A 20,549-nucleotide genomic window follows, 5' to 3' on the forward strand; every position below is an offset into this window, starting at 1 on the left:
TTCTTACCTTGCTTCCTTGCTTCCTTCTTTCTTTCTTACCTTTCTTCCTTGCTTCCTTCCTTCCTTCTTTCCTTTCTTCTTTGCTCTTTATTTTCTTCCTTCCTTGTTTCCTTGCCTGCCTTTGCCCTTCATTTCTTACCTTTTTCCTTCTTTCCTTTCTTGTTTTCTTTCTTCCTTTTTCCTTCCTTTCTTCTTTCTTTCCTTCTTTCCTTCCTTTGCTTTGCTTTCTTCCTTTTTTCCATCTTTCCTTTCTTCCTTGCTTGCTTGCTTGTTTCATTCCTTCCCTCTTTTTTTCCTTCCTCTGTCCTTCCTTTCTTCTTGTATAGAAAAATATTATGCAATGCAAACAGCCTCATTTTGGCATTCAGTTTACACATCCTGGCTACGGAGCATATGCTGCTATTCCCAACACAATTCTAGCACTCTCTTCATGACATGACTATATTTGTACTTTTCAATTTGAGATCCTGGCTTCACTTAAAAACTGGAATAGTAGGATTTTAACCAAAGAAAATTAGCCAAATTAAAAATAGATGATTATTTTACTTGGAACTTTACTATTAGAAGAGACTTGAGCAAAAAAAAAAAATTCAATTAAAATTGTGGATTCTGATGCTCTAGACTTAGACATATGATCCATAATGCATGTGTGACTAACTGTGAGTGTATGAGATTCGTTGTGCTGCTGATCATTATTTAACCGCTACAATATGTTGCTTTCTTATATGGAAATTTGGATTTGAGGAGAGAGTCAAGATTGAGGGAGAAAAAAAAGCCGGTGGCAAGTGTGACTTACAAAGGCAATTTAACCAGAGTGAGTGGTTTTGTTTTATGTGCAAGTCAGCAAAGCAATTTAAGTGCTTACCAAGCACTGTTCTTTGCACTGGAGAAAGAAAGTAGAGGAAAGACAGCTGTTAGGAGCTGTTATAGGGTCCCCTGAATTTGTCTCTCTGAGATGCATATTCTTTTCTCCTGTAATAAACCTGGTTTTCACATGTTTCTCATGACATTGTGATTATTTGTTGATGCTGCCCTTAAGGTGTTCACAGTCTAATGGACGAGACAACATGCAAACAGGATATGGAGGAAGTCAGGGAAATTCAAAGGCAGAGATGAGGGGGGAACCAGTTTCAGGAATGGGAGATGGCCAGATGGCAGAGTCCGGAGGAGTGTCTTTTTTAAATTAACATTTTATTTGTTTTCCAATTATATACAATAGTCGCTTCTACCTATCATTTTTTTGTAAGGTTTTGAATTTTACAATTTTCACCCCACTCTTCCTTCCCTCCCCTATACCCCCCCCAGAAGGCAGTCTGATAATCTTTACATTGTTTCCGTGCTATACTTTTGATCGAAATTGAATATGTTGAGAGAGAAATCATATCCTTAAGGAGAAAATAAAGTATTAGAGAAAGAGAAATTATAAGACACTGTCTTGAAACAGTTAAGTGAGAAAGATCCATTCCCTGGATTATATAGTAATTGGTGGGGAGTCAGACAGTAGAAAGTTAAGGAAAAGCTTTAAAAGTCAAAAAAGGAGATTTTTATATTTGAACCTAGAAGTAATAAACTACTAGAGATTATTGAATAGGAGGTAACATGGTCAGACCTGAGTTTTAGGATGATCACTTTGAAAGTGGAATGGAGGATGGACTGGAATAGGGGAAAAAGTAGAACTTATAGTCCGTAGCCTTTAATGTCATGTTTCCCAATCAGTTCTAATTGGATCAAGAACTTATTCATAGCTACCGTCATTACACTACTAATGAAGTGTGAGATTACACTTGTTTTTCAGTATTTTGTGGCAAATTAATCTGTCATACAGTTTTCAAGATGTTGTTTGTCCTTGTTCTCAAAGAGGACCACGATATCAGAGAGGCGATGCTATGACATGAATTTAAGTGAGGGAGGACTGTGCAAAGGCACCCGCTTCACTCTCTCCTCCAGTGGCAAGATAGAGATCAGAATGACCGGAGATGGTCTTGGTAGACCTTGACCTTTTTAAGCTAAGGTCTTTCCCAAGTCTCAGTTTGTCTGAGGCAGCAGGTCTTCTTATCTAGCCTTGGATGAAGTCACTATAAGACGTCAATGAAGACAAAGTCAACAGTTCTTTTTCTCTAAAGACAGGTATGACATTCAAGTGCTTCTCCAGTCCCCAAGAGAGGGCTGCCTTCCAGATAGCTCTCTGAAAGTTTGCTTAAATTTTAATTCTAGGGTTCTCCTTTCTTTGAAGTAACTTTTCCTGGGGAAAAAAAGTCTAATTAAAATGTATCATGTGTTTAACAACATTTTTGAACACAGTATGAGGAAGACCTCGTGCTAGACAATATAACAGATAAGAAGATGGATTCATAACAGCCTGGTCCTCCAGAACTCAAGAGAGATGAGTTATGTTCATGATACAGAGAAAAACACTGGCACTTCCATAGACCTTTAATCTCATCACACAACTATTTCTAATAATGCAAATTATCACTCTTCCTTCTAAGGCAGTATCCGTGTAGGAGGTTAATCAATGAAGTTCCCTGATCAACCACATTCCATTTTAATTCAGTCTTTATTTACAAGCACATTTTGCCAGAAATTGTGCAGGGTATTGGAAAATTAAGGATAGAAACAAACTACATATCCTAAAGACTTACATTCTTCTAGGTTATGGGGAGGGAGGAGGGTGCATGAGGAAGGGAGAAAGAGAGAGATTATAACATGTACCCAAGTCATTCAATGCACATGTGTGCAAAATAAACACAAAATAACTTCCACTATACAGTTGAATTTACCTACCAGCAAAAGACTTTAACATTCTCTCATTTGGGTAGAAAGATGGGAGCAGTGGGATGGAATGTTGAAGGTCCAATGGGAAGGGACTTTTGGCAGTTCTCATTTTTTTTTCCTTCCAAGAATCATCCAGACCACAGATTGACTCACAGAATGAGCGGATATGGTAGGGGAGGGGGATGAAAAAGGAAGACTAATTCACTGCATGGGGAAGAGTGCTTTTGTAGAATATTTATGAGCTGCTGAGAATATTTTCTGGTATTTCTGTATTGTCTATGGGATGGAAGAAGATTGCCCTATACTTCATATGCACTGCCACCTTGAGTGGTTGTATGAGAATTAGTGACCCTTTAATTCAACTCTGCGGAGACCTAGACAAGAGCTATATTGAGAGATGTTCCAGTATAACCTCTGAGAAGGGAGAGGCAGGTCAAAAAGACATTTGGGGGAGTCTGACCCTATGACTGGACATGGTCTGTATGAGGTCAAAGAGTTTACAGGTCCTGGACTGCAGGCTATATATCCAAGTGCCCATATTCTGCTGTAAATCTTGCATAAGTGGCCTACCCAATAGGTTGGGGGAGAGGGTCTTCCTCTTAGGTTTCTTGACATTGTGTGTTAAACATTCTGGAGCATGTAGGTTGTCTATCAGTTATCACTACATCTTGTAACAGTCTTGGACCACCTTTATTTCCAATCATTTATTTCTGAAACACAACTTTTTCTATACAGTTATTTGTTGGAAATGCATACTCTGATGCCCTTTGAATGTTTTGCCGTTTCATTGTTAGGAGACAGTAGTATTTCATTTCTCTAATGCATCATAGGGCTGACTCCACCCACAACAGTTCAGCCAATTCATTTCCTATCACTGAGACCCATCAATAGGAGATGCAATCAAAATCCCTAACCTCTCAGCTATTCATTATTAATAGAATACTGAGTCATTAAAAGCACTGTAAGAATTCTCAAATACCACTCAACTTACTTCAACTTATTCAATTCTGGACCCAGTCCACTATCCATCTAGAGTGTTTGAGTTCTATGTATCAATCAATTTTTGGGTTGTTCATCCAGTAAGGCATAGTCTAGATAATAAACTTCTTTAATCCACTTGGTTTTTCCAATGTAGATACTTAAGCCAGACTCTTTTGGGTATGACTCTTGTTTATGAGAGTCCAGAGTGTTCCAGGACAAAGTCATGTGCAAACAGAAATTTCTGAAGGGTTTATCTTCTCTAAGGATCCACATTTGGACTTTGCACAGCACAGCACATCCTCCAAAACAGTAGCAAATGTGTTTGTTGAACAAAAATCTTCCTGTTTTATGCCTCATTTGATACAAAGATGACCATTGGGTAAATTATCTGTTGTTATCTCTTTCACAGAACCTTGATTTTGACATATGCAGAGGAATTAGCTTGTTAGTTGAGAGCCTTTGCTTTACCAAATCAGATTTTTTTTTTAATAGCCAATAAACATGGTGGGATTATATATTGTCTACACATTTCTGGGAATTTTGGCATGTAATGATATAGTTTGTTGAAGAATGCTATTTGCAAAAACCTCCTTGGTTTCTGCTCATGCCCTCACAGAGATGTTGTTTATTTACATAAAAACTTTGTAAGGATGGGAAATGGGGGGGGGGGGGGCTAGGTGGCTCAGTGGATAGAGCACCAGCCCTGGAGTCAGGAGTACCTGAGTTCAAATCCAGCCTCAGACACTTAATAATTACCTAGCTGTGTGGCCTTGGGCAAGCCACTTAACCCCATTTGCCTTGGAAAAAACCCTAAAAAAAAAAACCCCAAAAGGATGGGAAATAGGCATATAATAGGTTGTGATATTTTATTAATTTCCAGTTTATTTCTCAGTAGTAGTAAGATGTGAGATTTTTCCCTCAAATGTTTGGTATCCTTTCATTTAAATATCACAAGAATCTGTCTTTCAAAAATGGTCCTGTCTCCAGTCTGAGTCTATTTTTGTGTATATTTGGCCTAATTCAGTTGTTCTTTCCATCTCTTTGGTATCATTTCTTCTTCAGAGAGCCAGACATAGTCTGTTGGCAGAATTTAATGTGATGTTTCTACTGTGATTAATGGAGAAAAGCATTTATATTTCTCATCTGTTCATATTTCACTTTCCAGTTCATCTTTGATTGCCCTCAGGATGATCAGGCTTATTTGAATCTCTCATCAAACTTTCTGCCAATTTGCTTTTCTTCTATTGCTTCTTGTTCTTTTAAGAGGCTCCCTTTGTTCATAATCCTCTTCTGTCAGAGTTTGCCAAATTATTGATGTTCTAAACCAATACTGCTTTTGGTTACCATATATCACTGTCTCCTAGCTGGGGTGGCTCCTAGGATTTCTTTATTTCATTATTAACATGCATCAAGAACTCATGTTTTTCCTGACTCTGGAAGCAGCCACTGTGCCACCTAGCTTCCTGGTAAGGTTGGACTTGCCTTGATTGCATGGTATTATATCTTCTGACTTTTGTTCTTTCATCTCATTTGATATCTTTCCTCTAAAGGGTTGGTGATCTATGTAAGGAGTCTTGAAATGATTCCCCACATTGAGTAACCAGTTGTTCCTTATTTAAATAGTGTTTATTTTTGCAATGCTGTTGGAGCTTAGTATGCCCAACGCATTTAAATTTTCCTCCTGATGGCATTTTTCATATATATATATATATAATGTATATATGTATGTACACACACACATATAGACATGAGACTTCATATAGTCCACAAGCCTTTGATCTTTGTTCTTACTCCTTAACCATGTTTTGGAACATACTTTTCACCATTCTATGCCTACCTTTGCATTTAAGTCACTGAATAAAAAAGTTTATGTATTGATTTGATTTGAGAGGGAGGGATTCTCAAGTTCTTCATAAAATTTCTCGTTCTATTCATCATCTGCAAAAGATGTTTCATGTTAAACTGCAATTACTTTCAAGGTCATCTTTTTATAAATGGTTATCATTTATCTTGAAACATAAGATTACCAGGTATTCCATGAAATTATAGATAGATAGATAGATAGATAGATAGATAGACAGGCAGACAGATAAAACATTTATTTAATACTAGAAGCCACAGCCTGGATTAAGATCTGGGAATATTAATAAAAGCAAAATAGAGCTTACATTTGAATGGGGAAAGGTAACATAATGGGGAGCTGGAAAAGAATGAGGACATGGAGGGGATCCTCCCTCTTCCTAAGAGAAGGGAGATAAATTCAGAGAATAGAGAGAAGCATGGGTGGGACTCTTCTTGAAATAATGGTCCAGGCAGAGTTAGGGAATAATCTGAGGAGTGGGGCCTAAACATGGTGATTTTTTCCATGGTGGGAAGATGACTAAGAAAGAGGAGGAAATTATGCCTGGGAAGTTTAATTATTTTTCTTACTGCTGTTGAACACGTAATAGAATCAACTACGCTATTTCCTTCATTTTCCTCTCTATGAAGAATCTCTAAGTCATTTTTATATTAGCTGTGACTTCCTTTTGTCTTGTTTCATTTATGGGGAAAATGTTAATATTGATACTCATTTCCTCTGGAATAGGAATTTTTAACCCAAGGTCCATGGACTTTTAAAAAAATATTTTGACAATTGTATTAAAATATAATTGACTTACTTTGAAACCCTAGTATTTTTAATTTTATGTATTAAAAATTAATTCTGATAAAGAATCCATAGACTTCATCAGACAACCAAATGTATCCATGCAGGAATAGGCTGGTAAATATTTAACAGTTGGATTGGGGGGGGCAGGGAGGGAAGGGGGAAATGTACACAAGACACACTTTAAAGTTTAATCTGCAATATTAACATTTTCCCTATGACTTTTTAAAGTCTAGACAACCAATAAAAACAGTAAACCAAGCCCTTACTTGAATCCTTTGCTGATTTCTGAGGTATAAATGCTTACACTGAAAACTTAGCAACTGACTCTCCTGGGTCAGTATTAGCTGGCTCCAATCTACTTCTGGAAATAATACACACAAAAAGGTTAACTCCTCCTTAGTAACAGGTCATCTTGTTGCTCACTTCTCAAGGATCTTACACGTAAAGTACAAGCATGTATATGGTCATGTAACATATGTAGACGGTCCAAAAATAATTGCTCTCTGTCCTGTTTCCAATGTGCTGACACATAGGCACTGCACAAAGAGAACAGGCGAATTTATATTTTCATTTATGTAACACTTGTATTCAGGTGTCTCTGTGGAGAGTACAGATGGCCAGCTGGTGCTCTTCATTGACGTATCCTCTCTATCTCTTTTGTCTCTGGGGATTTAGTCATCCCCAGCTGGTTATTAAAATTAGCTCATATTTTTAATAGCTTAGAATCAGTGTAATGACCCCTCAGGTCCATTTAATCCCCTTTTCTGTTGCTTTTATGGATCTAGGCTATACAAAAAATTGGGAGTAGAACACAATACCTCAGCCCCCAGCTAGGAAAATTCCCTAGAGGTAGGCAGACATTGGCTAACTTTTGGTCTCTTTATGATTGAGGTAAAATGTTGGAGTAAAAAATGATGAGATTATGTTGTAATGTTTATTAATGGACAGAAGGGTGTTAGGTAAAATTAAAGGAAGGGCAGAGCTTCTTGGAACTTCCTTCTTTTCTTGAACAGATTGATGCAACTTGAATCTTCAGTTCAAGCCTTCTGTTTTGAGGTGCTTTTAGAGACCAATAGAAAGACCAAAGTCTTTTTTGACCTCTTCCTTCTTTGTTGAAGTTCATCTCTCTTTATTTTTCTCTTTACATATTGCTCCTCTGATTCTGTTTGGCTCTTCTCCTGGGTTCCCCTATTTCCTCTTGGTCTGTCCCTTAAAGATTTTGGGGTGTGCCTTTTTTTTAAGATTTTTTTTTTGCAAGGCAATGGGGTTAAGTGGCTTGCCCAAAGCCACACAGCTAGGTAATTATTAAGTATCTGAGACCGGATTTGAACCCAGGTACTCCTGACTCCAGGGTCGGTGCTTTATCCACTGCGCCACCTAGCCGCCCCATGCTAAATCATTTTCAAGGCTAAGAGAGGAGTCCCCTGAAGTACAAATCTCTAGATGCCAGTCAATTCTCAAATACCCATTATAACCTTTTCATGAGTTTCTAAGTCCAAAAATTCATTCCCTATGGACCAGTTTGCTAAGTGATGCACTTGTCTAGGCTGGTCCTCAGGAAGAAGATACATTTTGTCACCTTGGAATCAGGAGGACCTGGTGCCTATGACAGACATGGCTTAGGGAGGTCTACTGGTTCAAGGTTGGGAGTAGAACAGAAAGAGACAGTTTTGGACCTTCTGGAGCCTTAACAAAAGAAGGTTTATTCAATAAGATAATGGGAAAGATATTCAGCAAAGATGCAATGTTAGTTCAATTGGGGATAGCACATCTCACCTTCCCCTTTGCCATGATGGTGCTCCTCAGTGCCATCTCCAGTGGCTTCTGGACCCAGATGGCTCTGGAGAAGAGACTTAGGTCAAGTCCTTTCTCGCTTAAATCTAGTTCACTTGTATATCTTGATCCTCAAGAAGTACAAACAAAATAACTACCTCATCCAAGGATTAACTTGACTTGAAAGGCAATGGGAATGCCATCAAGCTGGAGGATCCACAGAGTGAGCTATTATGCCTTAGGTCACTGAGAAACTTCTTTAAGAGTTTGAGTCTTAGTCCCCTAGATGAATTAAGGTTGGAGGATAGTTATCTTTCTGTTTTAGGGAAAAATTAACCTGTGTGGCAGAAGCCTTCCTGTTCTCAAGGCCATGCAGATTGCATTGCTAGTTGCATGATGTTGCCTTCTTTGGGTTTCAACCAGATGGGGAGCAGATACTATGACAAAAGTGCAAATCCTGTCTCAGATACTTACAGCTATTTGACCTTGTGCCATTTAACTTGACAACCTCAGATTCTTCATTTGTAAAATGGTAATGATAGGACTGGTTTAACTGGACAGTCTCATTTTTCCCCATCTGCTAAATAGTAATAATAGCAAATACTTTACAAGTATGGCAAAATGTTTTGTAAATTTTTAAGTATCATATAATTAATATATCACCACTCCTGTTACGTAGCCTATGACAGACCTTTTGTGGCCATTTGTGGAGGAGGTACACAAATTCTTATAATGAAAGGTAGCATAGGCAGGAGAAAGTGAATCAAATGAGTGGATATTGGACACTGGAGTTCAAAGGACAGAGATGACTAGGGGTCAGGATTCCCAATGTATTTCGTGCTTTTCAGATTCATGGCCAGAAAAACTCAGGTTACCTATTTGAGTAGATGACTAGATACCTGCTCCTCTCCATATCCATGAAGCCTTCACTGGGAGACCTCCATGAAGGGGAACCAGTAGCCACCTAAGGAAACCGTCACACTTCTGGTTAGCTATCTTTGTTGAAAAGTGTTTTCAGTTAAAGTCTATTTCTCCTTCTTATCTCCCTTCTAGACATAGTGGTCCAATAGTATTTCCGCACCATATCCCACCCTTTCTGAAATCTGGATGTCACCCATCATAGTCATAATTTACCTTTCTGTATGTTTCAAGTCCATGATTTTTCAATCTCTTCCTAATACTCCTGTGAAGATGGTAAATGTGAAATTATCATATCCCTTTTACAGATGAGTAAACTGAGACTCTTAAGAGTTTAAGGGACAGACCTGTGGCCACACAGCTACTGTGTATCTGAGAAAGAATTTGAACCTTAATCTTCTTACATCTGGTCCACCACTCTTTTTTACTATGCTATTCTGATTATCCTAGGGTCAGGCCTTGTTGAAGATAGTCCTTTCTCATTTTTTCTGCTGTTTTTTTTCTTTAAAGTCTAGATCTGCTGTTCCTACCCCATCCTGTTCTCTCCTCTTCCCACACTGAAATTTTCCAAGAACATTCCATCTGAATCTTTTTTGATATCACGTTCTACTTTATAGTATACTTTTGGTTAGTATTGTTTTAAATCCCATTATGAGGTTGTAAAATCTTTTGAGAACGGGAACTGTGCCATTTTTTTTTTTATCTTTGTTCTTCTAATACATCAGGATGTAATCCATTGTAGGAACTTGAAACAAATTGACATTATGGGGAAGGAGTTGAGGATGGGAGGACATAAACCTTACTCTCATTAGAGCTGGTTCAAAGAAAGAATGACATACACACTTATTTTAGGGGTAGAAATCTATCTTACCAAAAAAAATAAAAGGAGGGGAAGGGGATAAGAGAAGGTGGTGTGTGTGTGTGTGTGTGTGTGTGTGTGTGTGTGTGTGTGTATCTGATAGGGGAGGTGTGATAGAAGGTAGAAAGAGGAAGTAAAAATCAGAAGCAACAAACTTTTGAGAAAAAAAATTTTACAATAAGGTTTTCTGCTAAATACATTGTTTCTCAAATATATAGAAAACGGAGTCAAATTCATTAGAAATACGCCATTCCTAGATTGATAATCAAAGGATTTGAACAGTATTTCAGACAAAGTAATATAAAATATCTATAGTCATATAGTATTTGCTCTAAATCACAATTGATTAAATAAATGTAAATTAAAACAAGTCTGAGCTACCACCACAAACCTAACAGATTGGCTAATATGACAGAAAAGGAAAATAATAAATGTTGGAGGGGATGTGGGGAAAATTAGAACACTAATACACTGTTGGTAAAGTTGTATACTGATTCTTCCATTCTGGAAAGCAGTTTGGAACTATGCCTGAAGGATTATAAAACCCTATACCCTCTGACCAAGCAATACCAGTGCTAGGTCTGTATCCTAAAGAGATAAAAACAAAAAGAAAAGGGACCTACATGCATAAAAATATTTATACCAGCACTCATGGTGATGGCAAAGAATTGGACATTGAGGGGAATGTCTATCAAGTGGGAAATTATCCATTTCCAAACATATCCAAACATTGTACATGTTTGTGATCTAATACTACTGTGATTTAAGAAATGACATGCAGGATATTCTCAGAAAAACCTGGAAAGACTTATATAAACATTGTACACAGAAACAAATATATTGTATGATGATCTACTGTGAATTACTTTGCTATTCTCAGCAATATAATAATTCAGGACAGCTCTGAAGGACTTTTAATAAAAGGTGCTGTCCATCTCCAAAGAAAGGACGTGTGAAAACTGAATGGAGATCAGAGATACTTTTTCTTTATTTTTCTTGGTTGTGGTTTTTGTCTTCTGTCACAGCATAACTTCTGTGGAAATGTATTTTGAATGACTATACCTGTATAATTTATATCAAATTGTTTGCCTTCTAAGTGGAGGAGGGAGATTAGGGATGGAGAGAATTTGAAACTCAATTTGAAAAAGAAAGTTAAAATTATTTTTACAATGTAATTGGGGGAAAATAAAATAAAAATATTATAGTAAAAATATTCTGAATTTGTCTCTTTAGTGTGTCCGGAGTATATGACCATCTTGTCCACAGTTAGGGCCAGAATCAGCTTGGCCTCTTTGATCACACTCAGTGCTGTTCTCAAAGCAGGTCACCTTGACTTCCAAACTGGTTCATCTCTTAGCAGGTTTGGCTGAAGGTTTTTCTGGGAGATATTATTGAGCTGTGTTGAGAATTCTGAAGTGAGGTTCAAGGTACCGACCCCTACACCATGTGACTTTGCTTTGTAAATGAGTAAATGTCCCTGTGAGTGTATTTGTAGGTTTGGAAGTGCCCACAAGTCCCCTGAGTTTGAGCATTGTTAATTTGACAGGATGAATCATTAATCAGGTTTGATTAGTGTTTTGTGGTCTGTAATCCTCTTTCTCTTACTTAATTCTCCCAACAACTCTGTGAGACTTTTTAAGTATTATCATTATAGTCATTTAACAGATGAAGAAACTGAGTCTCAGAAAGGTTAAATGACTTAATCTAGACCTCCCTTGCCCCAGGGATTTATCTATTATTGGCCTCTCTACTATCTTCCTTTCTAAGCTCATCCTAGGAGGTAGGCAGAAAGGGCAGATCCTCTCCTGAACCTTTTCAAATATCTTTAAATGGTGACTCCAAACAAATTCTAGAGTGGCAGAATTCTATATGAGGGACACAATTTTCCTGCTCAAGTCAATTTAGAAGGTCAACAAGAAAGAACTGTTGCACTAGGGAGAGAGAGGAGCACCGTCCTGCAGAGGTTCTCCCAGGTCAGTCCCAGCCCCAACTAGGAGCAGCCCTTGGGAGCCCATGGAATCAACAGCTGCTTCCCAGGTGCTCAGCCCACTGAAGGTAAGAGGGTCAGACAAATATTCAGAAGGAGATTACAGGGATCTCTTTGCTAGCACAGAGGCAGGACTTGGATCCTGGTGGCAGTGCCAGGGTAAGGAGGAGCACTAACACACCAGAACTTGGGGCTATGGAGGAGTGGGGATCCTCCTCACATTTCCTGAGTGAAAAAGTGGTCACTCATGGAGCAGAAAACACATCTCTCCTTAAGATCATCCCACCTTGGAAGAACTGAAAACTTGCAGGTTCCTAGAACTTTCTCTGAAAATAGCTGCACAATACCCCAGAAGCTTGGTATAGTGTACCATCCACCCTGGAGACAGAGCCCTACTATAAGACTTAAAGAGTTAAAAGTCAAGGAATCGGTTGAGAAAATGAACAAACAATAGGAAAAACATCTTAAAATAGAAAGTTAACAATAGTGAGTAGGAAGATCAAAACCACACTCAGAAGATAACAAAGACAAAGGTCCTACATCCAAAGCTTCCAAGAAAAATATAAATTGGTCTCAGGTCATGGAAGAGCTCAAAAAAGAATTTTGAAAAATAAGTAAAAGAGGCAGAGGAAAATTGGTTAGAGAAATGAAAGTGATGCAAGAAAATTATGAAAAACAAGTCAGCAATTTGGTTAAGAAGATACCAAAAGGGGTGGCTAGGTGGTGCAGTGGATAGAGCACTGGCCTTGGAGTCAGGAGTACCTGGGTTCAAATCCGACCTCAGACACTTAATAATTACCTAGCTGTGTGGCCTTGGGCAAGCCTCTTAACCCTTATTGCCTTGAAAAATCAAAAAAAAAAAAAAAAAGACCAAAAAATACTAAAGAAAATAACTAATTAAAACCAGACTAGGTCAAATAGTAAAAGAGATACAAAAATCCAATAAGAAGAATTCCTTAAAAAGTAGAAGTGACCAAAATGGAAAAGGAGGTACAAAAGTTCACTAAAGAAAAAAATTCCTTAAAAGTTAGAATTGAGCAAATGGAAACTAATGCCTTTATGGGGAAACAATAAAGCAAAACCAAAGAATGAAAAAATAGAAGACAATCTCATTGGGAAAACAGATCCAGGAGATTGAATTTAAAAATTATTGTACTACCAGAAAGTCATGATGGAAAAAAAGAGCCTAGAATCATCTTTCATGAAATTATCAAGTCAGAAGCAAAATACTTTTGAGGAGGGACAGGATAAAAGGAGAGGCAGAAGAGAATAAATGGGGAGGGGGGAAATAGGATAGAGGGGAATACAGTTAGGAATAGTAACTGTGAAGAAAATTTTGAAGTTTCTCTGATTAAAGCCTAATTTCTAAAATTTTCTTTGTTTTTCTTGAGTTTTTTTTTAATTGGGAGTGTTTGTTTTCTTTCACACACACACACACAGACACACACACATATAAAGAGAGAGACACACACAGAGAGAGAGAGAGAGAGAGAGAGAGAGAGAGAATTGAGTCAAATTTTCAAAATTAAGAGCCATTCCTCAATTGATAAGTGATCAAAAGATATGAACAGTTTTCAGACAAAGTAATCAAAGGTATTTATAGCCATATAAAAAAAATTTCTAACTCAGTATTGACTGGAGAAAAGCAAATTAAAACAATTCTGAGGTTCTATCTCATTCCTATTAGATTGGCTAATATGATAGAAAAGGAAAATGACAAACATTGGAGGGGACATGGGAAACATAAGACATTAATGCATTGTTGGTGAAGTTGTGGACTAATTAAACATTGTGTAGATCAGTTAGGAACTATTCCCAAAAGGCTATAAAACCATTCATTACCTTTGGCCTAGCAATATTACTACTAGGTCTGTCTTACAAAAGAAATAAAAAATGAAAGGGAAGGGATCTATATATGTATAATAAAACTATTTGTAGTGGCTCTTTTCTAATGGCAAAGAACTGGAAATTGAAGGGATCAGTTGGGGAATGGCTGAACAAATTGTGATATGTGATTATGATGAAATACTAATCTGCTGTAGGAAATGATGAGCATGATAGTCTCAGAAAAACGTAGGTAGACTTACATGAGCAGGTGTCGTATGAAGTGTACTATGTACAAAGGAACAGCAAAATTGTAAGATGATCAGCTGTGAATGACTTTTTATTCTCAGCAATATAATGATCCAAGATAACTCTGAAGGACTTAAGATGAGGAATGCTATTCTTCCCTAGAGAAAGAACTGATGATGTCTGATTGCAGACTGAAGTATATTTTTTTAAAAATTTTCTTTGTTTTTCTTGAGGTATTTATGTTTTCTTTTACAGTATGACTATATGGAAATGTTTTGCATGACTACACATGTATAACATGTCATATTGTTTGCCTTCTAAATGGAGGGAAGAGAAAAGAGAGGGAGAGAATTCAAAATTTGAAAAAGGAATATTAAAATTTTTTTTTATAAGTAATTGGCATTGGTGGAGCTGTGAACTCATCCAACCTTTCTGGAGAGTAATTTGGAACTACACCCAAGGGGCAGCCAAAATGTGCATACCCTTTGATTCAGCAATATCACTACTTGGTCGATTCTCCGAAGAGATGATGAAAAAGACTAAAAACTTCACTTGTACAAAAATATTCATAGCAGCCCTGTTTGTGGTAGCAAAGAATTGGAAAGCAAGTAAATCTCCTTCAATTGAGGGATGGCTTAGCAAACTGTGTTATATGTATGTCATGGAACACTATTGTTGTATTAGAAACCAGGAGGGATGGGATTTCAGGGAAGCCTGGAGGGATTTGCATGAACTGATGCTGAGTGAGATGAGCAGAACCAAAAGAACATTGTACACCCTAACAGCAACATGGGGGTGATGATCAACCTTGATGGACTCACTCCTTCCAATATCAGTGCAACAATCAGGGACAATTTGGGGCTGTCTGCAATGGAGAATGCCATCTGTATCCAGATAAAGAACTGTGCAGTTTGAACAAAGACCAAGGACTATTAACTTTAATTTAGGGGAAAAACCTGATATCTTGTTGTCTGATCTTGCTGTCTCTTATACTTCATGTTTCTTCCTTAAGGATATGATTTCTCTCTCATCACATTCAATTTGGATCAATGTATACCATGGAAACAATGGAAAGACTGGCAAATTGCCTTCAGGGGGGGAGTAATATTAGGGGAAAAAATTGTAAAATTCAAAATAAATAAAATCTTTAATCAAAAAAACCCACAAAAAACCCAAAATAAGTAACTGAGGGAAAAATCAAATATGAAAGTAAAAAAAAAATTCTGAATTTGTCTCTTTAATGTATCCTAAATAGGTGACATCTAGCCTATAATTATAGCCAGAATCAACCTGGTCCCTTTGATCATACTCAGTGCTACTCTCAAAGCAGGTCACCTTGACCTCTGTCTCAAGCCCCCATTCCCTCCAGGAGGGGCAGCTCTGAACACTGGTTTATCTCCCAGAAGGCTTGGACATAGTTTTTTTAAATTTTTTAAAATTTATTTTAGGTTTTATAAGGCAATGGGGTTAAGTGGCTTGCCCAAGGCCACACTGCTAGGTAATTATTAAGTGTCTGAGGCTGGATTCGAACTCAGGTACTCTATTCACTTGCCACCTAGCTGCCCTGTTGGGTGTGCCTTTTAAAGAATTTCAAGGTATGGTGCAAAGATCTAGATAATGCTAAAAGACTTGGAGCTCTGGCAAGATGGCAACCCTTTTATGGTGCTAGAGAGGGAGAGAAGATGAGGAGAAAACTAAAACATTTTTATTTGTTGTGATTAGTAAAAATAATTTATTTTATGTTTTTCAGAATACTGTAGAAAAAATGTACACCAGTCATGAAGATATTGGGTATGATTTTGAAGATGGACCAAGAGAAAAGAAGACACATAACCCTAACCCCAACATTGATGGTGGATGGGCTTGGATGATTGTCCTTTCCTCTTTTGTGGTGCACATTCTTATCATGGGGTCCCAGATGGCACTAGGTGTGCTGAACATGGAATGGCTTGAAGAATTCCATCAGAGTCGAGGCTTGACTGCCTGGGTTAGCTCCCTCAGTATGGGGATCACACTCATTGTCGGTATGTCTGCCAGGGTACTGCTGAGACTGGATAAGTAGATATAACATTGAAATTCTCCTTTTCCCTTGACTAACTTCCCATACCTTACTAACTTCCTCATCCTTTTTGGCTTTTTCTCATAAAAGATGCTGCAGTGGTTGACCATTTCCTTCCCTAGTTCATTTTACAGATGAAGAAACTGAAGCAAACCAGGGTCAAGTGACTTACCCAGGGTCATAGAGCTAGTATCTGAAACCAGATGAGTTCTCTCAACTCCAGGACTGGTAATCTCTTCATTGCACTACCTAACCACCTCTAATTTCCAGAGGAGTAAGAAAGAAGGCAAACATTGAAATTATTCTCTGTAGGTATATGCACATAATACACAAATTATACATTTTTGGCATCTGGAATTGAAAAGAATCTGATCCATTTACCTATTTTCCCTCCTTGTGAATGAGGTGTTTGGTTTAGTTTCATCAAAAAAATAATTATGATTCATTCCAATTGACTTTCTTGTTTTTAAAATTCTTTTCCTCATCTGTTTCATTTCAGTCTAACAATAACCCTATGAAGTGAGTTCCCTCAGGTATCATTGTCTTCATTTTTCAGGTGAAGATTAATAAGTGACTATTCTCACCAAGCTAGTGTAGAAGAGGGAGGATTGTGTCTTGAGGATAATAGATGAAAGAAAATTTAGCTGCAGGGTAGATCTGTTAGGCTGATGGTAAGAGTAGCTTCAGTAGGGTGGTTGGGGAGGGGAAGGTGAGGAAGTGAATATGGAGAGCACTGAGAGAAGGAAGGAAGATGGTAAGGATGATGGACCTTAAGATGCAGTACCAGCACTAATGGCAAAGTGTACTGGTCCTCTGCTTCCCAGAAATGAAGAGTCAGTGACTTCAAATATTAAGAACAAGTCAGACTACCCAGACTCATTCTCAGCAATCCAAGGACCAAAGGAAAGGCAAGAAGAGATGGTAGCCCATGTTCCATCCAGCCAGCCTGGATAAACCCTAATTATATTGTTATTTTTTTTTCCAATTCCAGATGCCAAAAAATACAATTGATTTGTAGAATATTTATAAGAAATACTAAACTTAAATTATATCTATTCCAAAGAAGTTATTTGTACTTTCCCAATTATTTCTGTAATAGCAATTAGACCAGATAATCTCTAAGATTTTACCCAATTCAAATCTATGATTCCATGAAGTTAATTTAATTACCTTCAAAATATACTGATTTTAGCTTGATGTTAGTACAACATTTTTCATAGGTCTAGAGCTATAAGACTACTTAAGTCTCTCTCTTTTTTTTTTTTTTTTTTAGGTTTTTGCAAGGCTAATGGGGTTAAGTGGCTTGCCCAAGGCCACACAGCTAGGTGTCTGAGACCAGATTTGAACCCAAGTACTCCTGACTCCAGGGCTGGTGCTTTATCTACTATGCCACCTATAGCCACCTCAGACTACTTAAATGTTATCTTAATCATATCTAACCCATCATTTTACAAGATGAGGGAAAAGAGGCCAAGAGAAGCTATGGCTTACTTGATATGGCTCAGTGGACCTGGAGTCAGGAAGACCTGATTTTAAACTCAGCCTCAGGCATTTCTTAGATGTATGATCCTGGGAAAGTTATATAACCTTTGTCTGCCTCAATTGGTATAAAATGGGGATGATAGCACCTTTCTCATAAAGCTGTTGTGAGGATAAAAGTAAGATTTTAAATTGCCATGTAAATTCTAGTTGTTTTTGTTATAGATGACGCAGCATCAGAATCATAATTTGAACCCAGAATATCTAACATTAGAACCAGAACTATGCCTCCTATAGTGATTTGGCACCTACACTTTGGGCACAGCAATGCCAGAGCCAATTCAAGTTACCCCTTGTTATGGAATAAAAAGAAAAAGCAGGTGGGGCTGGAGTTCTGCTTATTTACCAGTTGGCTTAATGGACCTTAATGGACCTCCTAACTCCTTTCCAGTGGGCAAACAAACCACAGTTAGGAAATTAGTCCTAGAGCATTTTGCCAAATAGGGTTAAAAGGAAGAATAATCTTATTTCTTAGGATCATAGATTAATGACTGGATGGATTTTGGACACCATTTAGGTCAACCACCCTCAACTCATAGTTGAGAGCAGTGAGAGCTGGAGAGATTGGCAAGAGTTTTTCTGCTAGCTAGCCAAGCAGTAAATCCCAGATTTGAATCTACATCCAGGTCTCCTCCTGCACCAGGCAGCATTTCTATGCCGCTGTTGTAGGCTCTAGTAAGTTGCTTGGTGGTTAAGCTGACTCCTGTCCATTCAGCCCCACTCATGAACAAAGTCAGGGTGGGTCCTCTCATGTCACAGGGAAAAAGGTTCTCTAAGCTCTAACCAGGTTCTCTGGAGGATGAACTTTGGAATCAAACTAACATTTATAGAGCACTTGAAGATTTACAAAGTGTTTCACTCATTTTACCTTTAACTTATTTTATCCTCACAACAATCCTGGGAAGGAGGTACTATTATTTTGCCAATTTTTGTGGATGAGGGAACTGAAGCAAATAGGGTTAAGTGACTTCCCCAAGGTCACACAACTAGTAAGTGTCTCAGCCTGGATTTGAACTCAGGTCTTTCTTCTTCCAGACCCAGAGTTTTATCCAGTGCCACCCTTCCAGAAAGTGTCTTGGAGGTCAATTAATCCAAGTCTTTCTTTTTACAGATAAGGAAATGAGATCTAGACAGGTAATGAATATTGGGGGATAGAATTTGAACCCAGTTCCATCAACTTCCCACTTTCCCCTGTATTATAGCACCTTTCTTAAAACTTCTTGCCTTGATATGTGAATAAGATTGCTCTTAACGTGTTTAATCACTACCATTCCCACCATGTCACTATTCATTCTTTGGTGATTGAAGCCATTGGTCTCAGCTAGCCAGACATGTATCAAATGTTGCTTCCAATGAGAATGGAAACTATTTCAAAAGAATAAAGTAAAAATGCTTCCATATTCCCATGTGGCTGAGGTTGATTTGATTTTTAAGTTAACGAGTCAATAAGCATTTATTAAGCTTCCTACTGTGTGCCTGCCATGGTGCTAGGTGCTGGAGATACAAAAAGAGACAAAAGACAGCTCCTGTCCTAATGAAAGAGCCCACAGGCAAACAACTATGTACAAAATAGCTATGGGCAGGAGAAATCAGAGATAGTCAATGGAGGAAGGCAAGGATCTTTAAGAGGAAAGGTTTACTGATGAAGAAGGGATTTTAGCTGAAGTAAGCCAAGAGATTAAGATGAGAAGGCACTGCTAGGGGAAAACCACAGAATCAGGAAATGATGGAATTTTGTGGTCTAGAGACTTCTAGGAGGCTGCACAAATTAATCAGTCATGAATGAGGTGTCTACTTTGTGCCAAGAAACCAGGGATGCCTTCAGGATCTTGTGTTCTTTCACAGGTTGGAGGGGAGGAGAAGGACCATACACAGAGGTGAAATGAGTATAGGTTGTCATCAAAAATACTAGTTTTGGAACAGCTAGATGGTGCAACACCAGTTCTAGAGTCAGGAGGACCTGCATTCAAATCCAGCTTGAGACACTTACTAACTCTAGGACCCTGGACAAATCACTTAAACTTGATTGCCAAGGAAGGAGGGAGAGAAAGAGACAGAGACAGAGAGAGAGAAGGAAGGAAGGGAGAGAGGGAGAGGAGAAAGAAAGAAATGAGGGAAAGAAGGAAAAAAAATCCCAGTTTTTAGGTGCAGCAGCTTGCATATTGTAAGTTTTTATTAAAGATTGATTACTTCATTGCTTGCTGGGACCTGAGTTGGCTATTTAAGGACTAAGATGATAGGGACTGGTCCTGTGGTTTCATTAGCATAGGACCTCCCAATTAAGGAAAATCCCTCTCCCCAAATAGGTCGGCATCTTCTCAGTGGCTTTGTCTTGGAGACTTGCGGAGGGCTTAATGGCCAGTGTATATTAGAGGAGGCCATGAACTCATTCTTCTTGTCTTCAAAGACAGCTCTCTATCCACTAACCCAAACTGCCATTACTTACAAGAAAAAAAATCCCAAACCTTTTAGTACCTAAAATGGTGACGTAACAGGTATAGTCCAGGATCTCTGTATTTGGGAGATCACTATATTGGGGAAAGTCATGGAATTTAGTAGAAAGAATCATTGAAAGGTATAATGCAAATAGCAGGAAATTGGGGGACAAAAGGCCTGAGTTTGAATCCAGCCTTTGCAAAGTATTACATGTGTAGCTATAAGCAAATTGTATAAATTCTCCAGACCATCTTTCCTTATTGGTAAAATAGGGAAAATGAACTTGATGGCTTCTGATATCCCTTTAGCCTCTAAGTCTGATCCCTTCCACAAAAATTCTTACTCCATCCTTGAGTCCCACCAGGTGAGTGATTCAGATTGAGATTGGCAGATGCTGCCAATGCAGTTTGCTGCCAATGCTCCGCTGGAGTTCCTCCACTTACCAGATCCTCTCCTGCCATCAAGGACAAGAACATGAGTAGTTCTTTCTTAACTGGGA

The 20,549-nt window shown here is 38.1% G+C and overlaps 1 protein-coding gene across 1 annotated transcript in view; it reads left to right on the forward strand.

The window, feature by feature from the left end:
* SLC16A14 (solute carrier family 16 member 14) overlaps window positions 1-20,549 on the forward strand; it is a 58,119-nt gene that overhangs the window by 2,782 nt on the left and 34,788 nt on the right. The window contains exon 2 of the mRNA XM_074191206.1: window positions 15,767-16,040. Coding sequence (XP_074047307.1) covers window positions 15,782-16,040 — 259 coding nt within the window. The 5' untranslated portion in view covers window positions 15,767-15,781. The remainder of the gene's footprint in view (window positions 1-15,766; window positions 16,041-20,549) is intronic.

This window comes from Macrotis lagotis, chromosome 6 (assembly GCF_037893015.1).
Source record: "Macrotis lagotis isolate mMagLag1 chromosome 6, bilby.v1.9.chrom.fasta, whole genome shotgun sequence".
Taxonomy (NCBI): domain Eukaryota; kingdom Metazoa; phylum Chordata; class Mammalia; order Peramelemorphia; family Peramelidae; genus Macrotis; species Macrotis lagotis.